Source organism: Pseudorasbora parva, chromosome 11, assembly GCF_024679245.1.
Source record: "Pseudorasbora parva isolate DD20220531a chromosome 11, ASM2467924v1, whole genome shotgun sequence".
Classification (NCBI taxonomy): Eukaryota; Metazoa; Chordata; class Actinopteri; order Cypriniformes; family Gobionidae; genus Pseudorasbora; species Pseudorasbora parva.
Genome location: NC_090182.1, coordinates 27212258 through 27234398, shown reverse-complemented (window position 1 = coordinate 27234398; position 22141 = coordinate 27212258). Strand labels below are relative to the sequence as shown.

General features: G+C 38.5%; 2 protein-coding genes across 4 annotated transcripts in view; one reads left to right on the top strand and one right to left on the bottom strand.

Moving 5' to 3' along the window:
• The window catches only part of ints6l (integrator complex subunit 6 like), a 41934-nt gene that overhangs the window by 5679 nt on the left and 14114 nt on the right, over positions 1-22141 (top strand). The window contains exons 2-8 of one of the 2 annotated variants that reach the window (XM_067457660.1): positions 9393-9478; positions 9594-9671; positions 18298-18447; positions 19976-20065; positions 20206-20389; positions 20892-21020; positions 21589-21752. In XM_067457660.1, coding sequence (XP_067313761.1) covers positions 9393-9478; positions 9594-9671; positions 18298-18447; positions 19976-20065; positions 20206-20389; positions 20892-21020; positions 21589-21752 — 881 coding nt within the window. Of the gene's footprint in view, positions 1-9144; positions 9479-9593; positions 9672-18297; positions 18448-19975; positions 20066-20205; positions 20390-20891; positions 21021-21588; positions 21753-22141 lie in introns of those variants that run through there. The other variant, XM_067457662.1, reaches the window with a different exon arrangement.
• Positions 241-7291, bottom strand: mospd1 (motile sperm domain containing 1). Of its 2 annotated transcripts, none has more exons than XM_067456592.1 (6): positions 7153-7291; positions 4393-4672; positions 4227-4302; positions 3904-4136; positions 670-831; positions 241-591 (listed from the first exon to the last, which is right to left on the bottom strand). In XM_067456592.1, exons 2-6 carry the CDS (start codon positions 4544-4546, stop codon positions 560-562), a joined length of 657 nt encoding a protein of 218 aa, XP_067312693.1. In that variant the 5' UTR covers positions 4547-4672; positions 7153-7291; the 3' UTR covers positions 241-559. The 2 variants fall into 2 exon arrangements, with proteins under 2 accessions (XP_067312693.1, XP_067312695.1); XM_067456594.1 differs by lacking the exon at positions 7153-7291 and adding an exon at positions 4917-4938.

The window sequence follows — 22141 nt, the reverse complement described above, 5'->3', positions numbered from 1 at the left end:
ATAAAATAAAAAAACGGGTTCCAATCATTCTGACCACAACTGTAAATGCTGTGATTAATCAACTTATTTCTAAGACAAACACTGCAAATCTACAAGAACTATGATTCAGAAGCTAGTGAATAATAAGTCCTTTAAAAATCTATTTACTTTATTCTATGTGGTATAAGGTTTAAACAGTGGACAAACACCATAACATTTTCAGTCTTGAAATAAGCAACAGAAATCCACAGACACTGAATATGACGTATAACAACACATTTAATTTAATGTATTCATGTTTCTCTACACCCCCTCCCACTTAACATAATAATCAGCTGGACCTAATGCCAGCTCAGTCAGTGTTGGGCCTGTAAACACAGAACGCTCCCCTCCCATTGCCCATGGATCTTTGCGTCTTCATTGTGTTTGTGATGATCATTTAAGAAGTTAGTTTGTGTTTATAGGGAGTTTCTCAGACGTACTCCCAGCATCCTCACAACCCTCCTGGCTGTTTATGTCCATATCTTCTCTCTTCATCATCTCATTAGTTTCTTTCGGCAAGCTTGTTTCCAACAGCACTTCAAGTGCGCAGAATAACCATTGTAAGAAGACCTGTGCGACATGGGAAAGTACCGTGAAAATGTGCAGAATACAATCAAACTGGGAATATGATGCAGTTTTGCGACTCACCTAAAACATAAGCAGCTACAAGCTTCTTGTTAACACTTAAGTGGAGGTAGACAGGCACTGTGGATTCCTGTTCTCCCAGAGTTGGGAGCATAAGGGCCGCCATACACACTAGGCCTAAAAGGACTGTAAGGAGGCTGGGACCCCCAGATGCTGTACGGCTCTCTGTGCCAATACAAAAAGAGGAAGAATCAGATGGTTATAAAATGAAAAAAACACCAAACAATAAAATAGAATACAGGTCTCTGACGCCACCCAGTGGAAAAAGTAGTTAACAGCAAAAGCTTTACATTAAAACTGACTAGTAAGGCTCACTGGACCAGTAGGGAAACACTACAAACATGTGTTTTGCATTGTATGCAATTGTTTTCAAGCAAAAGCATGTTAATGAATTTATTAGTTATATTACAGCTGCATTATAGCTTCCAGCTCTTTGCAGTTTTTTTTTTATAAGTTTAGAAAACAGCAAAAAATATTTAAACAAAAATCCTATTTAATAAAAAAAACTTTAGCAAACGTAAAACATTTTATTTATTTATTTTTATAAAAGAACAAAACCTTTTGTATTATGTGTAGTAGAAATTGTAAAGTCTTCACATTTAATGAAACAATATAAATATGATTACCAGCAAATCCACTGTTCAAAAAATGTAATAAATATTTTGTGAGAAAGGAATATAATGAATTAATCTTTGGTAAAATGTTGGTTAATAAAAACAAACAAAAAAAACACAGAATTCCAACAACCCATTTTACTTTCATATTGTGAATCAACTCTTACTAAAATGTGATACACAATTGAAAAAAAGCACAAAAAGTAAATTGCTTGGACTGTGAAAATGGTTACTGAAAGGTTATGCTTTTAAAATAATTGAAAGAACTGAAAAGATACCACCCTGATGAAAGATTAAAAGCCTTTTGCTGCATCCCAATTTACCTACTTATACTACGACCTAAAAGTATGTACTCTTTTTGTGAAGAAAAAGAACATACTTTTGAGTGTGTAGCAGAAACGTATGCAAGCTTTGGGACATACTACTTCATCATCTTTAACGGACTCTAACTCTTACACCCGTGCGGTACAGGATCCGCACGCCCTGTTGTGCTTTCACATATGCTGCGTTTGCAGTCCGCAACTGATCCGCTGTTACATACTACAATCACAGCATTTATTAATTATTTTTAATTTAAAATCCAAAGGTTGTTACTGAACATGGCTCGTCAGAATTGCAATTCTCTTTGTTTAGCCTACTCTTTCAAGTCAGGTTAACGTACTACATTTAAACAACATTGTATTCAATTCATTAATTCATATTTATATAGCCTAGTACTTTAGATTTAGCTCACACAAGTGGCAAAACATTTAAACATAGGTTATAGCCTAAAATCACAAACATTTTAAATTAGAAACTTACAAAAGGCTATTCAAAAACAGCCGACTCTCGTCTTTTCTTTTTTAAACCCTTTTAAATGAAATCCTGCAGGTCATAAAGAACTTTGCTTTCCACCTCCAAGAAAGGACGAGTGCTCTCCATTATGGCACATTTTAAGGTGTCGTTTACTTGCTTTTCTTGAGAAAAACAAAAGAAACAAGAGTATATTTTAAATTACCGTATTTTCCGGACTATAAGTCGCTCCGGAGTATAAGTCGCATCAGTCAAAAAATGCGTCATGACGCGGAAAAAAACATATATAAGTCGCACTGGACTATAAGTCGCATTAGGGCAGAGCTGGAGCCGCGAGCACGCGAGCACCCGCGCGCGCATGCGAGCACCTGCTCGTGTGCACTCGCTCGTGCCTGCTTCACTGCATAACCCGAGCAGAAGAAAGAAAGTTTGAAGTGAGTGAGAAACTTGTAAGGGACTGGCGAAAAGCAGAGGTTACTTTAATTGTGATGAAGAAGAAAAAGAAATCTACTTGCGGACTGTAAGCAAGATGGCCAGAGCTGAAGGAACGAGTCCACAGAGGCTTGAACTCTCTGCCGGGAGAGGCTCTGCCGCGCGAGACGAACGCTGTGAGAATCGTCCTCCGCTGCATGTTTTACTACATGCTGTTTGTATTTTGCAGAATAAGATTTTCTTTATGGGGGCAGTTGTTATCTATAAGTAAATATTAGGCTACAGGAGCAGCATAGAGCGCATTCTCGCGGCTATATGTTTATTCTTGTCAGTCAGTATGAATTAAATGTGATATATAAGTCGCACCGGACTATAAGTCGCAGGACCAGCCAAACTATGAAAAAAAGTGCGACTTATAGTCCGGAAAATACGGTATATGCATCTGTGGTGAAATTACTAGATTTTCGCATCAGTACATGTTTATTTTAATGCAAACAATGTTCTATCACTTTAATGCCGCAGTGCAGCACAGCAAAAAATAGACTCGGTGCGAAAACGTTCGTCGCACTGACGAAGCGCTCCTGGAACGGACTGACAGACAGCATCCGCGTGCAGTGTGAAAGCTGTAACCCGTTAACATGGGTACTGAAAAAAATACGCACCGCACAGGCACTGCAGACGGAGTATGTGTGAAACGGCCGTTAGTTACGTGCATCCCATCACCGTTTAACTGCCCTGTAAGGCATCGTCAGATTCGTCACAGTTAAAATACTCCACATTCAGTTTAATCTCCTACCGTATAGGAGAGAAATAGTTGCACATTGATTTGCCGTGTGGGTCTTTAATGCAGAGACTCCCCTCATGTGTTTGCAGTTTTAATATAAAGATGCATTTAAAAGTTAATGGCCAAACGTATTATTACAAAAGTTCACAATGCTGCTGCTGCAGGTGAAATATAATTGTGGATAACACTGGATAAATATATTTTCGTCAGGTTAAATGCTGATTGATCACTCAAACCTTTGTCTAAACCTCTACTTAATCGTCTGACTTGCACATCCGTCATATTTGTAGTTTTTTTTAACACTTTATCCACGTTTGTAGTTCTAATCGAATCCTCGTCCAATTCGCAATGGGTTGAGGGCAATATCAGCCGTTAAGAGCTTGCGTCGATCCGTACTTCAAATTCGGACTGGAAATAGTAGACCATCTGGGTATCTTTGGGATAGTTTTTTCAGCATACTATGGTTTGGGACATACCAATTCTATTTTCGAATACTATTTAGTATGGATAATATGCGAATTGGGAAGCAGTGTTTGGAAATACAAGCACCTCATTCACAGTAAGAACCAGGGATGTGTATTAAGAACGTGAATTCATGTCGACTGTAAAATGCACCTGTCTGGAATGCAGTCTGCTCAAAGAACACTCTGTCGGCAAGCTGCTCCTTCATCCTGCGCTCCTCTTCCTGGGGCCGGACCTGTGGCTGCTCTTGAACGGCGGAGGGCAGCAGAGTGGCCATTACTTCCTTCCTGCCAAGTGCCTTCCTCTGACTCTGCTCGGACACCTGTAGCCGGAACTTATCAATCACCCCGTAATGGCAGGCCCGCACATCCCTATGGCGGATCACACTGTTTGGTGAAAATTACAAGAAATTAATGGTTGTGAAAGGCTCAATGAAATAGATTGGCATATTTATGTTTCAAGAATCAGAAACTTACATATCCACGCAACATTGCGGTTTAACAGCACCAGTGGCATCCACCACAGCATACTTGTTTGGAGCTGTGCACAGAACTGATGAAACAACAAGCAGTAAGAAAGGAAGGACCACTACAGCACACTAAGGAAAGTTCTTGTGGGTACTAACGCACATGTACGACTCACCTTTGAATTTAAGAGCAAACTCATAAGGGTTGTAGAGGGTGAGCACCTGCTTATGTGAAGCCTGCTCATCTGCGTAGAACACCAGCTCAGTGGGGAAAACAAACACTGGAAGGCTTCCCTCCACTAGGTCAGGCTGCCGACTCTGCTTCTGCATTGGCTCAAGCTGAGCTCACTTTCTCCTCCCTTTATCGTATTCCCACTCCCCTTCCGGGCTGTAACAGTGCAGAGGTCCAGTTCTAAATGCAGCCAGTTCAGCTCTTTGGCAGCATGACGTTCACCTCTGAAATGACAGAAACGAGGCCATTTCATCATAAGCGGCAGTAGAAGACAGAAATACAATACATTTGCATATAAATAACTACGTTGGTCATAATAAAAACAGAATATGAAAAATACACAAAAAACTCATGTTCAGTGTGGATTTAAAGGCTTAAATCACTCTGTACAGCCGTTGTTACGTTTTGCATAGTTTGCTGTTTCAGTATTCTTTGGTATACTGCAAAACAATGGTAAGCATTTCATACGTTTTTAAGGCTTTCTGCAGAGTTTAGCTCAAACTTGGCTCAACACACCTGCCTGGAAGTTTCTAGTATGCCTAAGACCTTGATTAGCTTGTTCAGGTGTGTTTAATTGAGGTTGGAGCTAAACCTTGCAGGACAGTGGCCATCCAGGAGAAGGATTGGATACACCAACACACGATACCGTTGTGGTTATTCGAAGTTTTGTCATGTGCCGCTTTAAATGCTCAAGCTGTGGATTCTGATTGGCTCTGTGGTGTTATCCTTATAGTTGTGGCGTGAACTCTGCTATTCTTTTATATTTAGAACCATATAATTGTAGTTATCGTCCTTGATGTGAAGGGGCCTTTAGTAGTGGTCGGAGTTTGTGGCAATTTATGGCCTTCTGCTTGTCCAATCGCCTTTCGAGGACTGAAAGCATGTTTTCTATGGGATTAAGATCCGAAAATTTCAAAGTAAAGATCCATGAGGCACTTCATTATCACTTATGCCTTGTGACATGCTACATCATGATGGAAAATGCAGGGATCATCTGCAAATTGCTTCTGGACTGTTGGGAGAAGTGCTCTTGCAGGATGGTTTGATACTTTATGGCAGTGCTTTTGGCCAGAATTGTGTCAAATGTTATTAAAAATAAATATCTCAGTGAGTACTGGTGAGAACTGGCTGTGTCTATATTATGACAGACTATACAACATGATATTATTATTTTCAAATTTATTTTTAAATCATTATTGCAGCCTTGACATCAAAAGCTGCACATTCTAACAAACTATAAAGGTATTTTGGCACAGATTAATCTATCACTCATGGCCAAAAAAAAAGACACAAAACCAAGACTCACTGTGTAATCGCAAAAGGATTTTTTTTACAGTGAATTTTCGGCTATTTTAGCAATCAGAGGTCATACACATAAATTATAATAATTATACATTTCCTGTTCAATGTGTCATATGTTCATCATTTAACATATTGTTAGGCCTTTGTAGTTCATGGTAATATTAGTAAATGTGAATATTTTATTTGCTGACATTTTTTGTACAATAAAACAAGACAAGCTAAGAACTACAGCAACAAACAGTTTAAACAATTCACAAATCACCTGAATAAGTAACAACTTTTTCTCTCAGACTTATTTGTGGCATGAGAATAATCAAAGGATGATTCAGAAAAGTGCAGTAAACAAGCATGGATTTAAAAAAACGTTGTTTATATAATTGTTTTTTACTTTAGTTCCTTATATTAACATGCTGTTAAAAAAAATGACAGCCAAATGAAACTGCAAGGCACGTGTCAATATAATCAGATAATAGTAATAAAAGTCTAATGGATGATTGCCACGATCGCTGTACAAAAACAAGCTACTGCCTCCACGTGGCTAGTCATCATGTGACCATGTTTACTGAATTCGTCTGAAACTCGAGGATTTCGCAATACGATCTAAAAGCAATAAATAAATAACGTCAAACATCATACCAAAGAGGTCAATGACACAGCATGACAGCTGGCAGATATAAGAATGCCTGCTCTCGTATGTCAGTCAGAAATTAATTTAACAGTGTTTTACCAAAGACTATGGACTTTGTTTTGTTTTTACAAATAACGAAACAAATACACCAATCAGACACGTAAGACTAAGTACTAAAAATCCCTTTTAAATGTATCTATAACATTGATATCCCGATCAAATGACTGATGCCTTGCTACAGTATGTTCCACGAGATCGGATAACGACGTGACAGACCTTTTGTCCCCTTTAAGTCTATAGTGCTTTGCCTACTATTAGCATATACGTACACACACATATACATACACATACATATATATATAGCAGGACATTTATATTTTATTAAACTTATAAATCAAAGCGTCAGTTACTTTCCTAATATACATTTCTTAACTACAATATATTTGCATGTCTAATGTTAATCTAAGATGTAGAGTATCTAGCAAAAATGTTTAGCACAATCTGCCATTTCAATTCTTCCATAGTAAGCACTTAATAAGAGGCTCGGTTCGCAAATATTGTTACTGGCTAAAGTTATTTGACATATTGTAAGCATAATATTCAGTATTGTTGACTGGATGTTGACATATTGCTGATATGGTAAACCTACAATCATGCTAACGTAGCATAACAATATTGCAACATCGAGATAACAGTGTTTAATATTAAGTTATTTGCTATCGCTATTGAAAGAGTAAATATGTCGAAAACAATTTTAAAAAGATATATGTTTACCTCACTCCCGTTTACCGTTTAACGACATTTATTTCATATCCCACCCCGTTTCCTTTTTCTTTGTCAACAATACGCTGCAAGGGCGCATTGAATGCTGGGATACTGGAGGGCTTCAGGAATTCCGCCAAAGTCTTCTGTGACGTCATTTTGAGTTTCACAAATTGTACTTTCTTTTCTTTTCTTTTTTTTGTGCGTTTTTCCAGTAAATGCACCCGGAAGATAATGTATTGTTTATTGGTCGTTTTATACATTATGCTATTACTCTCTGGGTTACCATTTACCCGTTACGACAAGTCTTAAAGGGACAGCTGCTCACCCTAAAATTTAAATTATATCATTAGCTCACGTTACTTACTCATGTTGTTCTGTCTGTGTGTCTTACGATCTCCATCAGAACACTAAAGGAGATGTTGAGCAGAATGTTAGAGACTGAACGACACAGTCACCCTTTCCATTTAACATCTTTTTTTTTCAACTGAATGGTAATGCCATTCTTCAGAATAACATCTCATTTTGTGTGACACATATTTTATTTTTTGGGTGAACTGTCCGGTTCGTCAAGGCAAATTAAGCCTTTTGTTAACACAAAACCATTTTCCTATGTTAGTAAATTAAATTTGGAGACGGTAATACCCCTAGAGTGAATCGAACTTGGCATTTGAAACATACAGCTTTTATGTCGCCTCTAGTTTATTAAAGTAAAAAAATAAAATAAAATAAAAAGTAATTCTAAAGAAACCCACACGCCCTTTAAAATGAATGTTCATTCAGACTACCCCCCCCCCCCCCCGCCTTCTTAGAGCACAACCCATAAACGAAACATTTTGACGCTTGCACACATTTACACACAGCAATTTTTGTTTGTTTTTTTGTATTAATAGAATACCAGACTACAGAGAAATCAAACATGAATAATAGGACGACCTTTGTAAAGCCCCTCTCTGGGGACAGCCTACAGTTAATGGATGAACGACACTGACAGTTTCACATTAAAAATGTGTCCTTTGTTGTGAATCAGGACACGACTGTGACAAAAAGAAACCGTATGGTTCACAATACAGCTGAATATGTTCTACAATAGGTGATATTTTAGGCTAGTTATAGATCTCCAATGGCACGTTTCCCACCCTGAGAAAGCTACTGAATTGTAGTTATGTAAAAAATGCGGCTGCATGAAGGTAGCCGCAACTGTAACTGTATTATCGACATCACAGATTATTCCCTGCAGTGATTAAAACACACTGTAGTATCATATATTTGTGATAGCTTTCGTGCAAATGCCTGTACATTTATGAGGTATCGCCGCACGTTTGGTATCTGTGTGATTATGGAGAACAGAATTGCCTAGCAGGTACGTCCCTTTTCTCACATTCACAAAATCTTAAGGGCATGCATGTGCAGCGAAGGGTCCACCGCGGAAACGAGAAGCACGATTTAGGAGGAGCCAGTGTCTGACAACGCTGCTTTTCCTCTCGCCGTTGTCACGGTTTAGGGCGGTTTGGTGTATTAACATGGCGCTTGCCTATAGTCTCTCAAATGAGATAAACAAGAGGAGGGGAAAGCGGGCGAGGATGGATTTCTCGATGGTCAGGGGGGAGGCACAATTATTATAAAAATCACACGGAACCCAAGCTACTCCCCACCCCCACCAAGGCAGCTAGACGAGATCAGGCGAGGAGGGGGTTGCCCTTTCTATGAGACAAAAATGACACTATCGGTTTTAAGTTAACTTTGATAGCTTGTTAAATCTGTCAGACACATAAAAGATTATCAATAGTGCCCTTTAAAAGACAACAACTAGATGCGCCGATTACACATAAGATCCCAGTCCTGCATCTCGATCTCAGTCCGCTCTACAGAGCGCGGGGAACTGACTGAGGGGATATGAGGCATTCCACGACCTCATTGCATATTTATACTGGGATGGGCGTGGCTTCGTGGCTCGGCTCAGCCAATAGCGTAGCAGCGGCGGGGCGAAGGCGTTTCGGTCTGTTCGGAAGAGAAGTTCTCTAACAGCGCGAGCCCAGCACTGCTCAGAAAAGACAGATAGAGAATCAGGCGGCTGCAAAGGGTGGCAGTACGACCCTCTTTTGGGGGGGTCTGATTATAACAAAATATATACACACATATATGCATGCCCAGGGCCGCAAGATAGGTCATATGCCGACTATAGATATTTTAGCAAACATCTAGACGTATATCTATACATTTTAAAATGCCTATTTTACTTTTCCTGATAGACACGTCCGCTTCTATGAATCAGCGCACTTATTTGGGTACGACGTATCTGGACATTGCTAAAGGCGCGGTTGAGATCTTTATGAAGGTAAAGCATAATTTTACCCCGACTTTTTCAGCTTACTGTTGTACCTTGTTAAAGTTAAGGATCCCTATGGCAGGATCAGTTTAAATGAATGTTTATTGTTTCGTTTTCTTAACAGCTGCGTGCCCGAGACCCGGCTAGTAGAGGCGACAGGTACATGCTAGTTACATTCGATGATCCACCATACGGCGTAAAGGTAAATAAATACTACTAAATTGTGCTTATATGTGGCTAAAGCGGAGATATTTTTTCTGACAGTGAGACTCTACTGTCCCTCTGGTTCGTAGCATCGGGTCGGGCGGCCTCCCGGTGACGAAAACGGCACATTTTTGTTAAAATATCCGCAGACCCGGAGCAGCGCAGCCTCTGAACATGGCGGACATTTTGCTTTTGTGTTGGGAATGCTCTCGAGCGCTGAGATGGAGGCGGAGAGATTTATTATCCACTGTGACGTAGTGCATGACGCGTGGACGGGCCAACTCGGCCCGGATTGGACAAGCATCCTGCCCTCTAGCTCGTGCCTTCCTCTTGCATTCTGGTTGGCCACTGTAGCCTGAACAAATCAACACGATTTGATTTGTGCAACAGCCATCAATAAACAAATGAGGAGATGCTTTGCAGTTTACATTGCTCTTGACAATAGAGAGAGAGAGAGAGAGAGAGAGAGAGAGAGAGAGAGAGAGAGAGAGAGAGAGAGAGAGAGAGAGAGAGAGAGAGAGAGACTTGTGAGTGTTGCCCTTGAAAACAAGTATAAACTTATTTCCCTCTTCCTCGCAAGTACATTCACCTCCCTTCCATTCATGTCAAATTCCCAAACAGGTGAAAGGTGTATGCTGTACAGAATGCCACGTGTATGTTACATTTTGGCCACTTTACACTTTACTTAAACATTACATATTCTTATACAAGCAGCATGATTACTTTTAAAACTACATTTTCATATAAGGCTTAAACATACATCACATATGAGACCATTTTGCACAACAGATGGCAAGTATGTCATCTGGAATACAAACAACTTATAAATAAGGTCTTCCTGTGCAAATTCAGGCAAGTGCTGCTAGGACAGTAAACCTAGTACAGATAACAACCCAGTGCAGAGAGGATGCATTTTGCTGTTTCCATATAGGGGAAGTGGATTCCACCATTTGGGGGTAAGGACAGCTAAGCTTAAGGAGGGTTTACAAGTTGGTGTGGTCAGACATCTATGTGAATTGTACGCAAACACATCTCTTTATTCAGAATACTAACAAACATTTTTATGGTTGCCAAGAGCAGGATATCTTGTAGTTGTACTTAATGAATAACGAAATAATTTAAAGATACAAGGGCATGACTATTTGCATGTATTACATTCAGGGGTGTTATGCACCTACATTTCTGGGCAACAGTTCTGGCACTTCTTCCTAGGATAAGACTGTGAGTCATGATGATAGTCTAGTGGTGTAATTTTGTAGTACACATAGAGGTCAGCCAGGTTCAAATTCTTATATAATGTATTTTTTCATAATGAACTAAGCAAATTTGCAATTGAACTTGCCGGCTAGTGATCACCCTGCCTGGGTGACCTTTTGATAACACTGTTTATTTTGGTTTCAAAGCGATTATTGAGGGTTCCTATGCAGTTTGGAAAAGTATAACATTTAATTTTAGTGTTTTCCAGGTTTGGAAAAATATGGAAAAATTAAAACAGGGTATTGAAAAATATTTGTGTTTCCTGACTATTTCTAAAATTTTAAATTGAGAATATCTAAAAAATAAACTTATCATACATTTGAGTGTTTTTCATAAAAAAAGTGTGAAAGCATTATCAAACATAATCCTATACTTTTCTTCATTCAGGCTTGTTTGTTTGAAGTGTTGTCAAAAGAGCCAGTATATCGTTACAACCTTAAAGGGTTAGTTCACCCAAAAAGAAATTTATGTCATTAATGACCGTTAGACGTGTCAAACTGCTGAAATCACGTGACATTGGCGATCCGAATCATGTATCAATAATCGGATTCATGACCGTTTGAATCTTTATTTGAGGATTGAAAAGAAATGCAGAAGAGAAGACAATGCTGAATAAAGTCGTTGTTTTTGCTATTTTTGGACCAAAATGTATTTTCGATGCTTCAAGAAATTCTAATTAACTAACTGATGAAACATGTGGACTACTTTGAAGATGTTTTTATTCATGGACATGGACAGTATAGTGTGCATACACTAGGACACACTCTCTGTGTTCCGAAGATGAACGGAGGTCTTACGGGTGTAACAACATTAGGGTGAGTCATTAATGACATTTCATTTTTGGGTGAGTGGCATTTTTTCAGGAGTGGCGGCTGTTTTCAGTTGTTGCTGTGCGTGTTTGTGTGAGCTCTCTAAGAAGAGAATCAAAGGTTTCTATTTACAATAGAGACTGTCCTGCTCTAAAAAACGACCCTATAAGTCAAGCACGATATATTTAGGTTTTAAAGAAATTACTTATGACCATCACTACCAATCAAAATGTGTGTTCATTTAAATGCAACGTGTGGACTTTTTACACTGTCCCTTACCGCCATTTGTCCTATTTTCATTTAGCAAAACTCATTTCCATTTATGCATTTGGCAGACAAAAAAGTCATTTATATTGCATATACACTTAATGAGCACGTGCGTTCCTGAGATACAACCCACGATTACATGATTGCATGTTGTATAACACAATGCTCTATAGTCCATAGTGTTTACCATCGTGCTTAACCTCCATCCCCGTCCTAACCAGTCCAAGAAGCAATAAATAAATAAATAAAAACACTTCTTAATCTGCCTTTAAACCTTTCCCACCCTCCACATTCAGCTATCCTCATCTGTTTATAGACTGCAGTGCCAGTTCTCTTATATTGGATATGGGAATTGTGGTTATAGTCACTTTGCCAGGCCTAATTTAAAAGCATCGTCCAATTTCTCCCAGCCTGGACTTGAATCGAGGTCTGCACTTACTGACATGTATACATGTGACGTGGTGCTGTCTGGGATCCTGTCTTCTTTGTTTGTGGTTTTACATTAACAATGAAAGTAGCTTTGCGCTTTAGCAGTTCATTAGTGTGGACTATCTGGCAAGTAGCCAGTCACTCTCTTGGGGGGTTTTCTTACTCCACTGCTTGTCATGCAGTTTTCCCACCCTGTTTAAGTTTATCCAAGATAATCTGAGGCTGACTTCCAAGGGACACTTAACTCTTTAACTAAAGTACTAGATTTCCTGCTTATAGCCGGATACTATGCACTAATGATTCGTAGTAGATGATATAGCATGTTTTAGCTGCTTTGTTGATGAGATTTTGAACGTGCAAGTGGCAAATTCTTGGCATTGTTATCTTACTATGTCTTTGTTTGAGATGTTAAAGTGTTATGAGATGTTATACCCATCCTCTTACATAAGCTCTTAGACCTTTCTGAGCTATTCGTAGCCAGCTTGTTCCTCCTGTTTAAAAAAATATTTCTCAGGCTAGCAGTGCCTCTTCAGAATTAGCGGCCAGGCTTACCCGGTTCTCGACAAGAATACACTGGGCAAATACCAGCCTAGAAAGAATCTGGCCTCTGTGTCTGACAGAGTGCCTTTTTTATTTCCTGTCAATTATTCATGAGATTTTCAGCGGCTAAACAGTGAAGAGCTCCAGTGAGCCTCCAGTTTTCACAAAGCTCTTTTCCTGTTTGTGTGCCTCTCTTGTTGTCTGAGCCCTGGCCAAGCAGAACATTATTCTTAGCCTTGCCTATTTTCTGAAGTTGACACAGTTTTTGCCCATTGCAATTTCCTTAATCAATTGCTCCTTAGATTGCTTATCATTAAAGCAAAAGGTTAAAGAAGGAAATTAATTAGTTTTGTTGTAAACTTTGTGTTGTTTCTGTCTTTTGTTAATGTAGGAAAACTGCATTTGTGGTTTACTCCATGAGGCCCTGGAAAACGTTTTATTTTTTTGTTTGATTTGTTTGAAACAATGCAAACGGCACCATATTGATGTTGGTTTGTTCACCCAAAAATTTAAATTCTATAATTTACTCACCTTCATGTTGTTCCAATCCAGTAAGACATTAGTTTATCTTCTGAACACATATAAAGATCTTTTTAATGAAATTAAAAGCTTTCTGACAGCCTACACAACTACCGCTATCAAGCTTTAGTAAGGTAGTAAAGACATCATTAAAGTCGTGTGACTTCAGTGTATTAACCTTAATTGTATGAAACGATGCAAGATTTGTTTGTGCCAAAAAAACATGATTTACCACTTGTTTCCACCTTCTCAAATGTCTCGTCCTAAGATTCAGTCTCTCTAAATCCCTCCTTTCCACAAGCTATTCTGCTCTAATAGGCCAGATGGCCCAGTCTGTTGTGATTGGTCTATTGCTTAAAGCACATGATGAAAACGAAACAGCTATTACCATAACCTGCACACACTGTAAAGACAGTAACGATTTTGTCACTTTGTTCACGATTTTGTCAATTTTCCCATTTTAATTTGAGCGCCAGTTCGATGATAAAACATTGGAAGAACTAGTTAGGCAGGGATGACTTGAGGAGGGCGTTTCTCAGTGAAACACTACTTAATTTGGTGAAATGTTCCTACTGTAGTTTCTCTACATCAGCATTAACAAGTGAATGTCTATCAACAATCCAATGTGCATATTTCTAATTTATTGCAGTGCATATGTGGGAATTGTACCATTAACTGTTTCAATAACAGTGCTAGCCGAGCTTTAACGTGAATGACTGATGTAACATTCAATTCATAAAACAAATCTTGCTCCATCTTTTTTCTTTACTTAAAGTAGTAAGAACAACAGACAATCTGCATTAATGGACATACCAGTAATTTAAGGTAATATTGGGCCCACAGCTGATTAGCAGTTAACCACAAACCTGGACAATTTAAAACACAAAACTATGTATCTTGAACACCCGGTAAAAAAATATTCATCAATATTTAATCATACTTACAGGTTGTGATTCTGAGGAGCTAAATAAAGTGGGCACGGCCCCATCTTTAATGATGAAATGTATTATAAATCACAAAAATTTGAGAAGCAGTCGTCAAAAGGTTACGGCTGTTGTGTTGCTGTGATAATTATAACCTCTGACTCTTCACATCCTCGTCCTTTGGAATTGTTTACAAAGAGAATTTGCTTTGGCAGAGCAGAGCAGAAAACAGCATCTTCTCGACATGGACAACAGCTACAGTGTTTTAGTGTGGGTCAAAGTAGACGTTATTCTCGGGCAGCCAATGAAGACTGTAGGCGGGCATTATGCAAATGTGTTACCGTGTTACATATGCCGGTCACGGAAGTGTGACTGGAATTCCTGATGACTCGATTAGGGGATTTAGAGTGAATTCTTTCTTTTGGGAGACAATAACTTTATTTACTGTGCACTTATGACTTGACAACTTTGTTGACCGTTTCTGTTCAAAGACAGCTATATTACACTCAGTGTTATCAAGTCTGCAGTTTTCCTGTGGAATTACGATACTTTAACACTGTTGCTGCGGGCTGTTTTTCATGTCCGCGGGTTGAAGCGAGCCCAATTATGTGATATTTAGCCCTGGGAATGTCAATTTTAGCACAAAAAAACCTGCCAAAACATATTTAACTCCCCGGAACACGATGGGCTTGTTTTGAGTAGCAATTGGGTGGGTTTTGTTGTGAAGACCTGGCAACCCTGATTACATGCTGCATGAAAGGTAAAGCATAATAGGGCCACTTTAAAAAATTAAATGTCCAAATAGCTTTCACAGTAATTGCACATTTACATCAAATATTTTGGTGTAGCCCAGAAATATCTAGTCTGGTGGCCTTATCATGCTGTCATGTTTATCCTGTAGACTGCCTCATGCTTTATCTTGCTTTGAATCTTATGAAGTGGGAGTGGTTGTAATCCTTTCTTCACGACAGATAGACTGGCCAAATATTTCTTCAGAAATCCACAATGTTGCTCCTCCTCCTTAAACCTCATTCATAACAGATACTGTAACTGAACATATAATTACATGTCGCTGATAAAGGATGTTCACTTGTACTCAAATTGGAGATCTATTTCAGCTTGTCATGAGCATGATGGTCCCTCTGATCAGTGCTTTGGCTGGTTAACCAGGTCTCATTCCATTAGAGTGACAATTTTAGTTCCTGCCTGGCCTTTATCATCACACATGACAAGCACCACCCTTCAGAACGCAGACATGTCCCTCCTGCAAAACTGGGTGGATGTGTAACCAAGCTCAATGGTTTTTCCAAGATCAGTTCAACCTTTAGGCAGTAGTAGAGATTAAAACCTGGGACATGGCAACCTGATCCTGGAATAATACTCAGGCCATAAGGGCAGTCACTTAACCCGTGTGAATCCATCCTGGGTCATTACGTGCCCTTTTTCTTTTGCGATGATTTCTCCTCAGATCACATGAGCGACTGGTTTCCTCAGAACATGAGCTTAACAGGGAATAAGTCCTTATCTGTCAGTTTATGTAAAACTTCTCATTTGTCTTGCCACCTGTCCTGCATTTGGAGAGGAAAGACAGTGCCAGGTTTTATGGTATGCTAATAGCTGAAAGAAGAAAAAAGAAAACGCATGATATACATCTGTTACTAAACAACAGCATTATGTTGATCTAATATTATCACTTTCTCCATTCTGCTCTGGAGAGACCTATAGGCTATATTTAATATATATATTTATATTACATTAATGAAAATGACAATGAGAATCACCACTAAAATCCCAAATATAAAAATGAAACCTCTTGTACTCTTGTAGTAATTTTCTTTATATAAAATATAAACGGTACATATTTTTTCCTTTTAAATGTGTAGTAATATACGGTCTAGCGTATGTGGATTACATTGTTTGTTCTTCCCTCTGTTGGATCACCGTCAGATTTTCATTCTTTAAAAAAGGGTTTGAGTTTACATTTCCTCTGTTAAAGCTACAGTTATTATCCTTTTTCCTGGCTTATTCGGTGTTCACATTCCTTACTCTCTCCCATCTTCTTCTGCCTTGCTGGACAAGCTTGTGATTAAAGGAGAGTCTGATTGCAGTCACACTTCTTCAGAGCCAATAAATTGTTAATGTGGAGGGAAAGAAAGACGGATGGGAAAAAAATAGAATTACTCTGTTGCTTGAATTATTGAGTGCCAGTTAGAAGAGCTACTGCTTGAATGGGTTCTTTTTTTTTGTTCCATACATGGATAGAGATGTACAATGTCCAGCCCCTACGGTCAAATCCCTGCCTGCTTTGTTCTTTAATGCTTCCCAATGCACATAAATCTACACACACACATACACGCACACATCTGAAGCTCAACCACCTCGGGATCTGACCTGTTAAGTCTTCTCTCCCTTGTGGGGATTTACAATGTATACAGGTTTATATAATGTGTTGATTTATTCACATTGAGTACATTTATGTGGAGCAGGAATCATTTTGTAAAAGCAGATTTTGTGAACTATTCGCCTTGGTTCTTTGCTCAGCATCTGAACTCATTATATTGTTGTTGTTTTTTTTCTGTTTCGGGTGAGCAGTAAAGTAATGACTGTTCTTCTGCTGGGAGGGGTAATGTGGGTCAGGGACAGACACACACTAATGTCTTTTAAAGATAGTAAAACAAGTCAAGCCTTATGTAGCAGATCCGTGTGGCTTCTTACCAGGCTGCCTACATGCACACATCTACAAGTAAAAGAGGACACAAACATACGTGCTCATTCAGATTATCTGCAAAGCTTGTCATGGGGACTTTTTTGGGTTTTGACTGTCTGACTGTATTTCCACCCTTCTTTGCTATCTCTCTCAACTGACGTTTAGGTAGTGTAGTTGCTTGACATAAATTCGCTAGGTGAAACTTCTGTTGTCTGTGTAATAGTTTGCATTAAATTTGATTATGTTTTTAATAATACACACAGAGGCCTAAAAGGTATTCGGACACTTAAGGACAATTTAAAATCGAACTAAGTGGCATTTGGAAATAAATGCTGCTAGAGCTTTTTACACATGCTACTGTTTGGACTTTATTTAAAACTATAGATCTTTATTTATATACAATTTTTCTTATTGTAATTTAAAACATTGCAAGCTGCTTTTGCTACCTGGTTTGTTATTTTGTTATTTTTAAGTGTGACTTAAGTGTCCAAATTAACTACCGTTCAAAAGTTTGGGGTCAGTAAGATTAAAAAAGAAAAAAGAGTGACAGTAAATACATTTATAATGTTACAAAAGATTTCTATTTCAAATAAATGCTGTTCAACAGCTTGTCACTGGGGTACTTCTTTTTTAACCAAAAAAAGGTTTATAGTAGTAAATTAAGGTACATATTTGCACCTTTTAGGAGTAAAAAAAGGTACAAAGATGTCATTTTAAGAATACTGCCCCAGTGACAAGCTGTTGCACCCCTAAAGGATTTCCCCCCCCCCCCCCTATGTGTTTCTATGTTTTCAACATTGATAAACAGAAATGCTTCTTGAGTATGATGATTTCTGAAGTTTCTGAAGTGACACTGAAAACTGGAGGAACGATGCTGAAAATTCAGCTTTGCAATCACAGGAATAAATTAAATTATTGAAATATATTAAAATAGAAAACAGTTATTTTCAATTGTAATTATATATGACTGTTTTACTGTATTGTTCATTAAATAAATGCAGCCTTGCAGAAGAAACTTTCAGAAACATTATAAAATCTCACTGACCCCAAACTTTTGAAAGGTAGTGTACATTTTAGGTTTGTTTTATAATAACACTGCTTGAATGTTGAATATTCCCAATGTTATGTGGAACAAATTTTCACAGGATCTGTGTGTATGTGTGTCTCTGGTAGGCGGGTTGGAAAGAGAATCATGCCACATTCATGAGTGAGCTGAAGAATCTGCAGGCATCCGGACTGTCGACATTGGGTCATGCTCTCCGCGCTGCCTTCGACCTGCTCAATCTCAATAGACTAGTCTCTGGCATCGACAACTATGGTCAGGTAAAAATAATATCACCCTTCAGTATTCAGAAGGCCAAAACAATCTTTATTCAGTGAAGAACAAATTACTCCTGGGTATTCTGCATGCAGCATAATAATGTCTCCTCACATAACAAGAATACTAGCCATCACAGACATTAAAAAGAACACATCCTCACAATATTCAGACTGATCAATTTTTTAAGAAAATGTAGTCCCATCCAACCTTGAATGTTATGTTACTTCTTTGAAGAGAACAAATACTGTAATGTAATTAGCAAAAAATCATTCAGTGTGTGTATCAATATGGAAAGTAGCTGGAAAGAAGGAATTACACAAAAATAACCATTTCACAGCACATCTAACGTGTTCCAGATGGCATGAGAGTGACCCAGCTAACATATGGCAACAGGTTCTGTAGTCCAAAGCTTTAAACCTGATGGTGCCCACTGCTTTATTCAGCGAGGCTTTTTAGTGGAGATGCTTTCATCAGCAGTAACTTGGGGGGGGGCGCTTTACCCCAGAGGAGGAATGGATGCAGCAACATGCAGAGATTACAGAGACAGTTATCACCTCCATTTAATTTGATTTATTTGTTTTTTTATATACAACATCAAACATTTATTTGGATTATTTGTTATTCAGAATACTCAGATACGTTATAGGCACACATTAAGACCATGCTGGATTATGTAAAATAGAAGACATGCATTTTAAGATATAACCCCCAGGCAGTGTGTTAATCTACATGCTGAGTTTGTACTGCGAGGGTGAGTTACTTAGTGCTGACCCCTGCAGTATGGACAGAGAGAATGCATCTTGTATTTACTCAACATTTACTGTATAGCCTAAACTACAATTAGCAACATCTGTCAAGTTAAATGTTATTATCTAATTTCATTGAACTGTGCAGGAATTAAATTAAACTAAACAAAAAGAACGTTTTAGGATTTTTAAACAAAGTTAAGTTCTGACTTTACTTTGAAATGCCATTTTTTAGTTTCACTTACACCACTGTTCAGAAGCTTGAGTTAGTAGGATTTTTTTACTTCATAGATGCATTAAATTGAGCAACAATTGATATAAAACAATGGCACTGACTTTAAGATGTGTCAGTTACTGTCAGTTAAAACAACTCAAATATGCATTTTAGTCTGGGACTAGCTTAAGCCTCATCTGTGAAAGCAGGAGAAAATCTTACCAAATATTTTTTGGTAATGCATTACAATTATGTCTCATTTGTTAATATTAGTCAATGCATGAACTAACAATTAAAAATATATCATGTGACACTGAAGACTGGAATAATGATGATGAAGGATTACCATCACAGGAATACACTTTTAAACTGTAATATTATTTCACAATAATACTGATGATACACACAGCCATACATGGAACGAAAGAGGTTTTAAATCAGAATACAAGCATTTTCAGATTTTTTTTGACCTTACTGCTTTTTATGAGATTTAAGCATTTTACAGAAGAAGAAAAGAAAAAAATTCTCTGTTTTTTGGATTTTATAAGAGATGATGTATTTCTCTTCTAGGGTCGGAATCCTTTCTTTCTGGAGCCATCGGTCATTATTACGATTACAGATGGTAACAAACTGACGCACAGCTCTGGGGTGGCTGAGGAGGTGAGGGACCACTCTTAACCCTTTTTTGACTGGCTTGTCCTTTTATATCATGCGTAATGTTAAGTGCGACTTGACAGTGACTGTGACTTTCTCATAAACCCCAATGTCATCTCACTTCTGGTTTTCTCTTCATCCCTCAGCTACATCTGCCGCTGAATTCCCCGTTGCCTGGTAGTGAGCTGACAAAGGAGCCGTTCCGCTGGGACCAGCGACTCTTCGCCCTGGTCCTGCGGCTGCCAGGAGTGTCAGTGCCCGACAGCGAGCAGCTAGGCAGTGTGCCCACTGATGAGTCTGCTATCACCCAGATGTGTGAGGTCACTGGAGGTACATCCATCATCTTAACAATATTACGTTTCAGTGCCAATCAGTTGCAGATTTTAAAACGTTAAGTTCGATTTATGAGACCTGGATCCTGTGAAAGTTCTTTAAATGGTCCTTTAGACATACAGTAGACCCTTTTAAGGGGGCTTCAGCCCTGGTTTTTATCTCAGCCCCTGTAAAACTCTGTAATTAATCTGTCAGTCCCCCTTACAGATCTGCTATTATGCAAGCTCTCTTCAATGCAGCACTCAGATACAAGTATTAGATACAAGCATCTCGCATGCGAACGCTTTTTGTTCTAGTAAAGTCACCTAATAAAGTGCAATTTTGATTGCTTTATTTAAAAATAAACTGTCAGTCAATTTCATTTTGGAAAATGTAGTAACTTGAGATGATTTCCTACCTATGTACTTAAGTTACACATGATTATTTCAGTTGATTATGCATATTATGCTTGCTTGTCTCATAGCTTCGCTGACTCTTTTTCTCACCCTCTCTCTATAAGGCCGCTCTTACTGCGTGAAGACGCAAAGGATGCTGAACCAGTGTCTTGAGTCTCTCGTCCAAAAGGTTTTGAGTGGAGTTGTAATACACTTTGAGAAGAGCGGTCCAGATCCGCCTGCGATAGGGGAAGGTCAGTGCTGATAATGTGATTCCATGTTAGTTTTGTGCTCCCTGGGAAAATAATTAAGGGGTTAGTTCACCCCAAAATGATGATTGTCATGTTGTTCCAACCTCATAGGACTTTCGTTCATCTTTGGAACACAAATAAAGGTATTTTAATGAAATCTTTGATTTCTGTCCCTCCATTGACAACTACGCAACTACCACTATGTCATTTCAAAAAGTTTATGAAGAGATCATAAAACTAGTCCATATGAATTGAGCGTTTTAGTCCAAATTTTCTGAAGAGACTTGATCGCTTAATATGATGAACAGATTGAATTAAGGCTTTTGTTCTTATAAACATTCATCAATGCACACATTAGATATGGGAAAGGGACTCTCATGCATGTTTGCTTGACGTGTGAGAACCAATGAGGTTCATAGGGATTAGTTTGCTTTTTGAACTTAATGAAGTGGTAGTTGCATAGACTGTCAATGGAGGGACAGAAATCTCAGATCTTAATTTGGTTTTAAAGATGAACGAAATTAAACTTTTTTTTTTGTAAACAGACAATGTTTGTCTTCTCTTTGTGCAGATGGTCTTGTGGATCCGGCTCGTCCTTCGTTGTCCTTCAGTCCGCAGCCCTGGCACAGCTGCCACAAGCTCATTTACGTCCGGCCCAACCCCAAGACAGGCGTACCTGTGGGTCACTGGCCAATCCCAGAATCCTTCTGGCCTGACCAGAACTCCCCCACTTTGGTAAATTTTAAAACCTGCAAAATTTGAGTTTATAAGTGTAGAGTCAAGGAGTGACTTTGTTTGTTTTTAATCTCTGACATATGCACACATTAATTTCCATATTAGCTAGTCCAGAGACTAGTGTTTTCATTGTCAACTAAACCTTGTTAACTGAAATAAAATTAAATATATTAGAGAAAAATAAATACATATGTTTGTCGATTTTCAACCAGCTTTGTATTGTTACAATGTCTGGACTCTGTAGTATATGTAAATTAACAATGTGTACAATTTCTCCATGTTAGCTGCACCCAGATATCCCCATTCACTTGTCAGCAAAAATATGCCGGATTGACTAAATATCATACTTCTGCATTTTTGCATCACCTCTCATGGACAGTCAGCTCAAT

Excerpts from the sequence above, each read along its gene's own strand:
- mospd1 (XM_067456592.1), bottom strand. The coding sequence starts at position 4,546 with ATGCAGAAGCAGAGTCGGCAGCCTGACCTAGTGGAGGGAAGCCTTCCA. Across the intron at positions 4,303-4,392 it reads GTTTGCTCTTAAATTCAAAG|TTCTGTGCACAGCTCCAAAC; the intron begins GTGAGTCGTACA and ends TTGTTTCATCAG. Across the intron at positions 4,137-4,226 it reads CCGCAATGTTGCGTGGATAT|TGTGATCCGCCATAGGGATG; the intron begins GTAAGTTTCTGA and ends TTCACCAAACAG.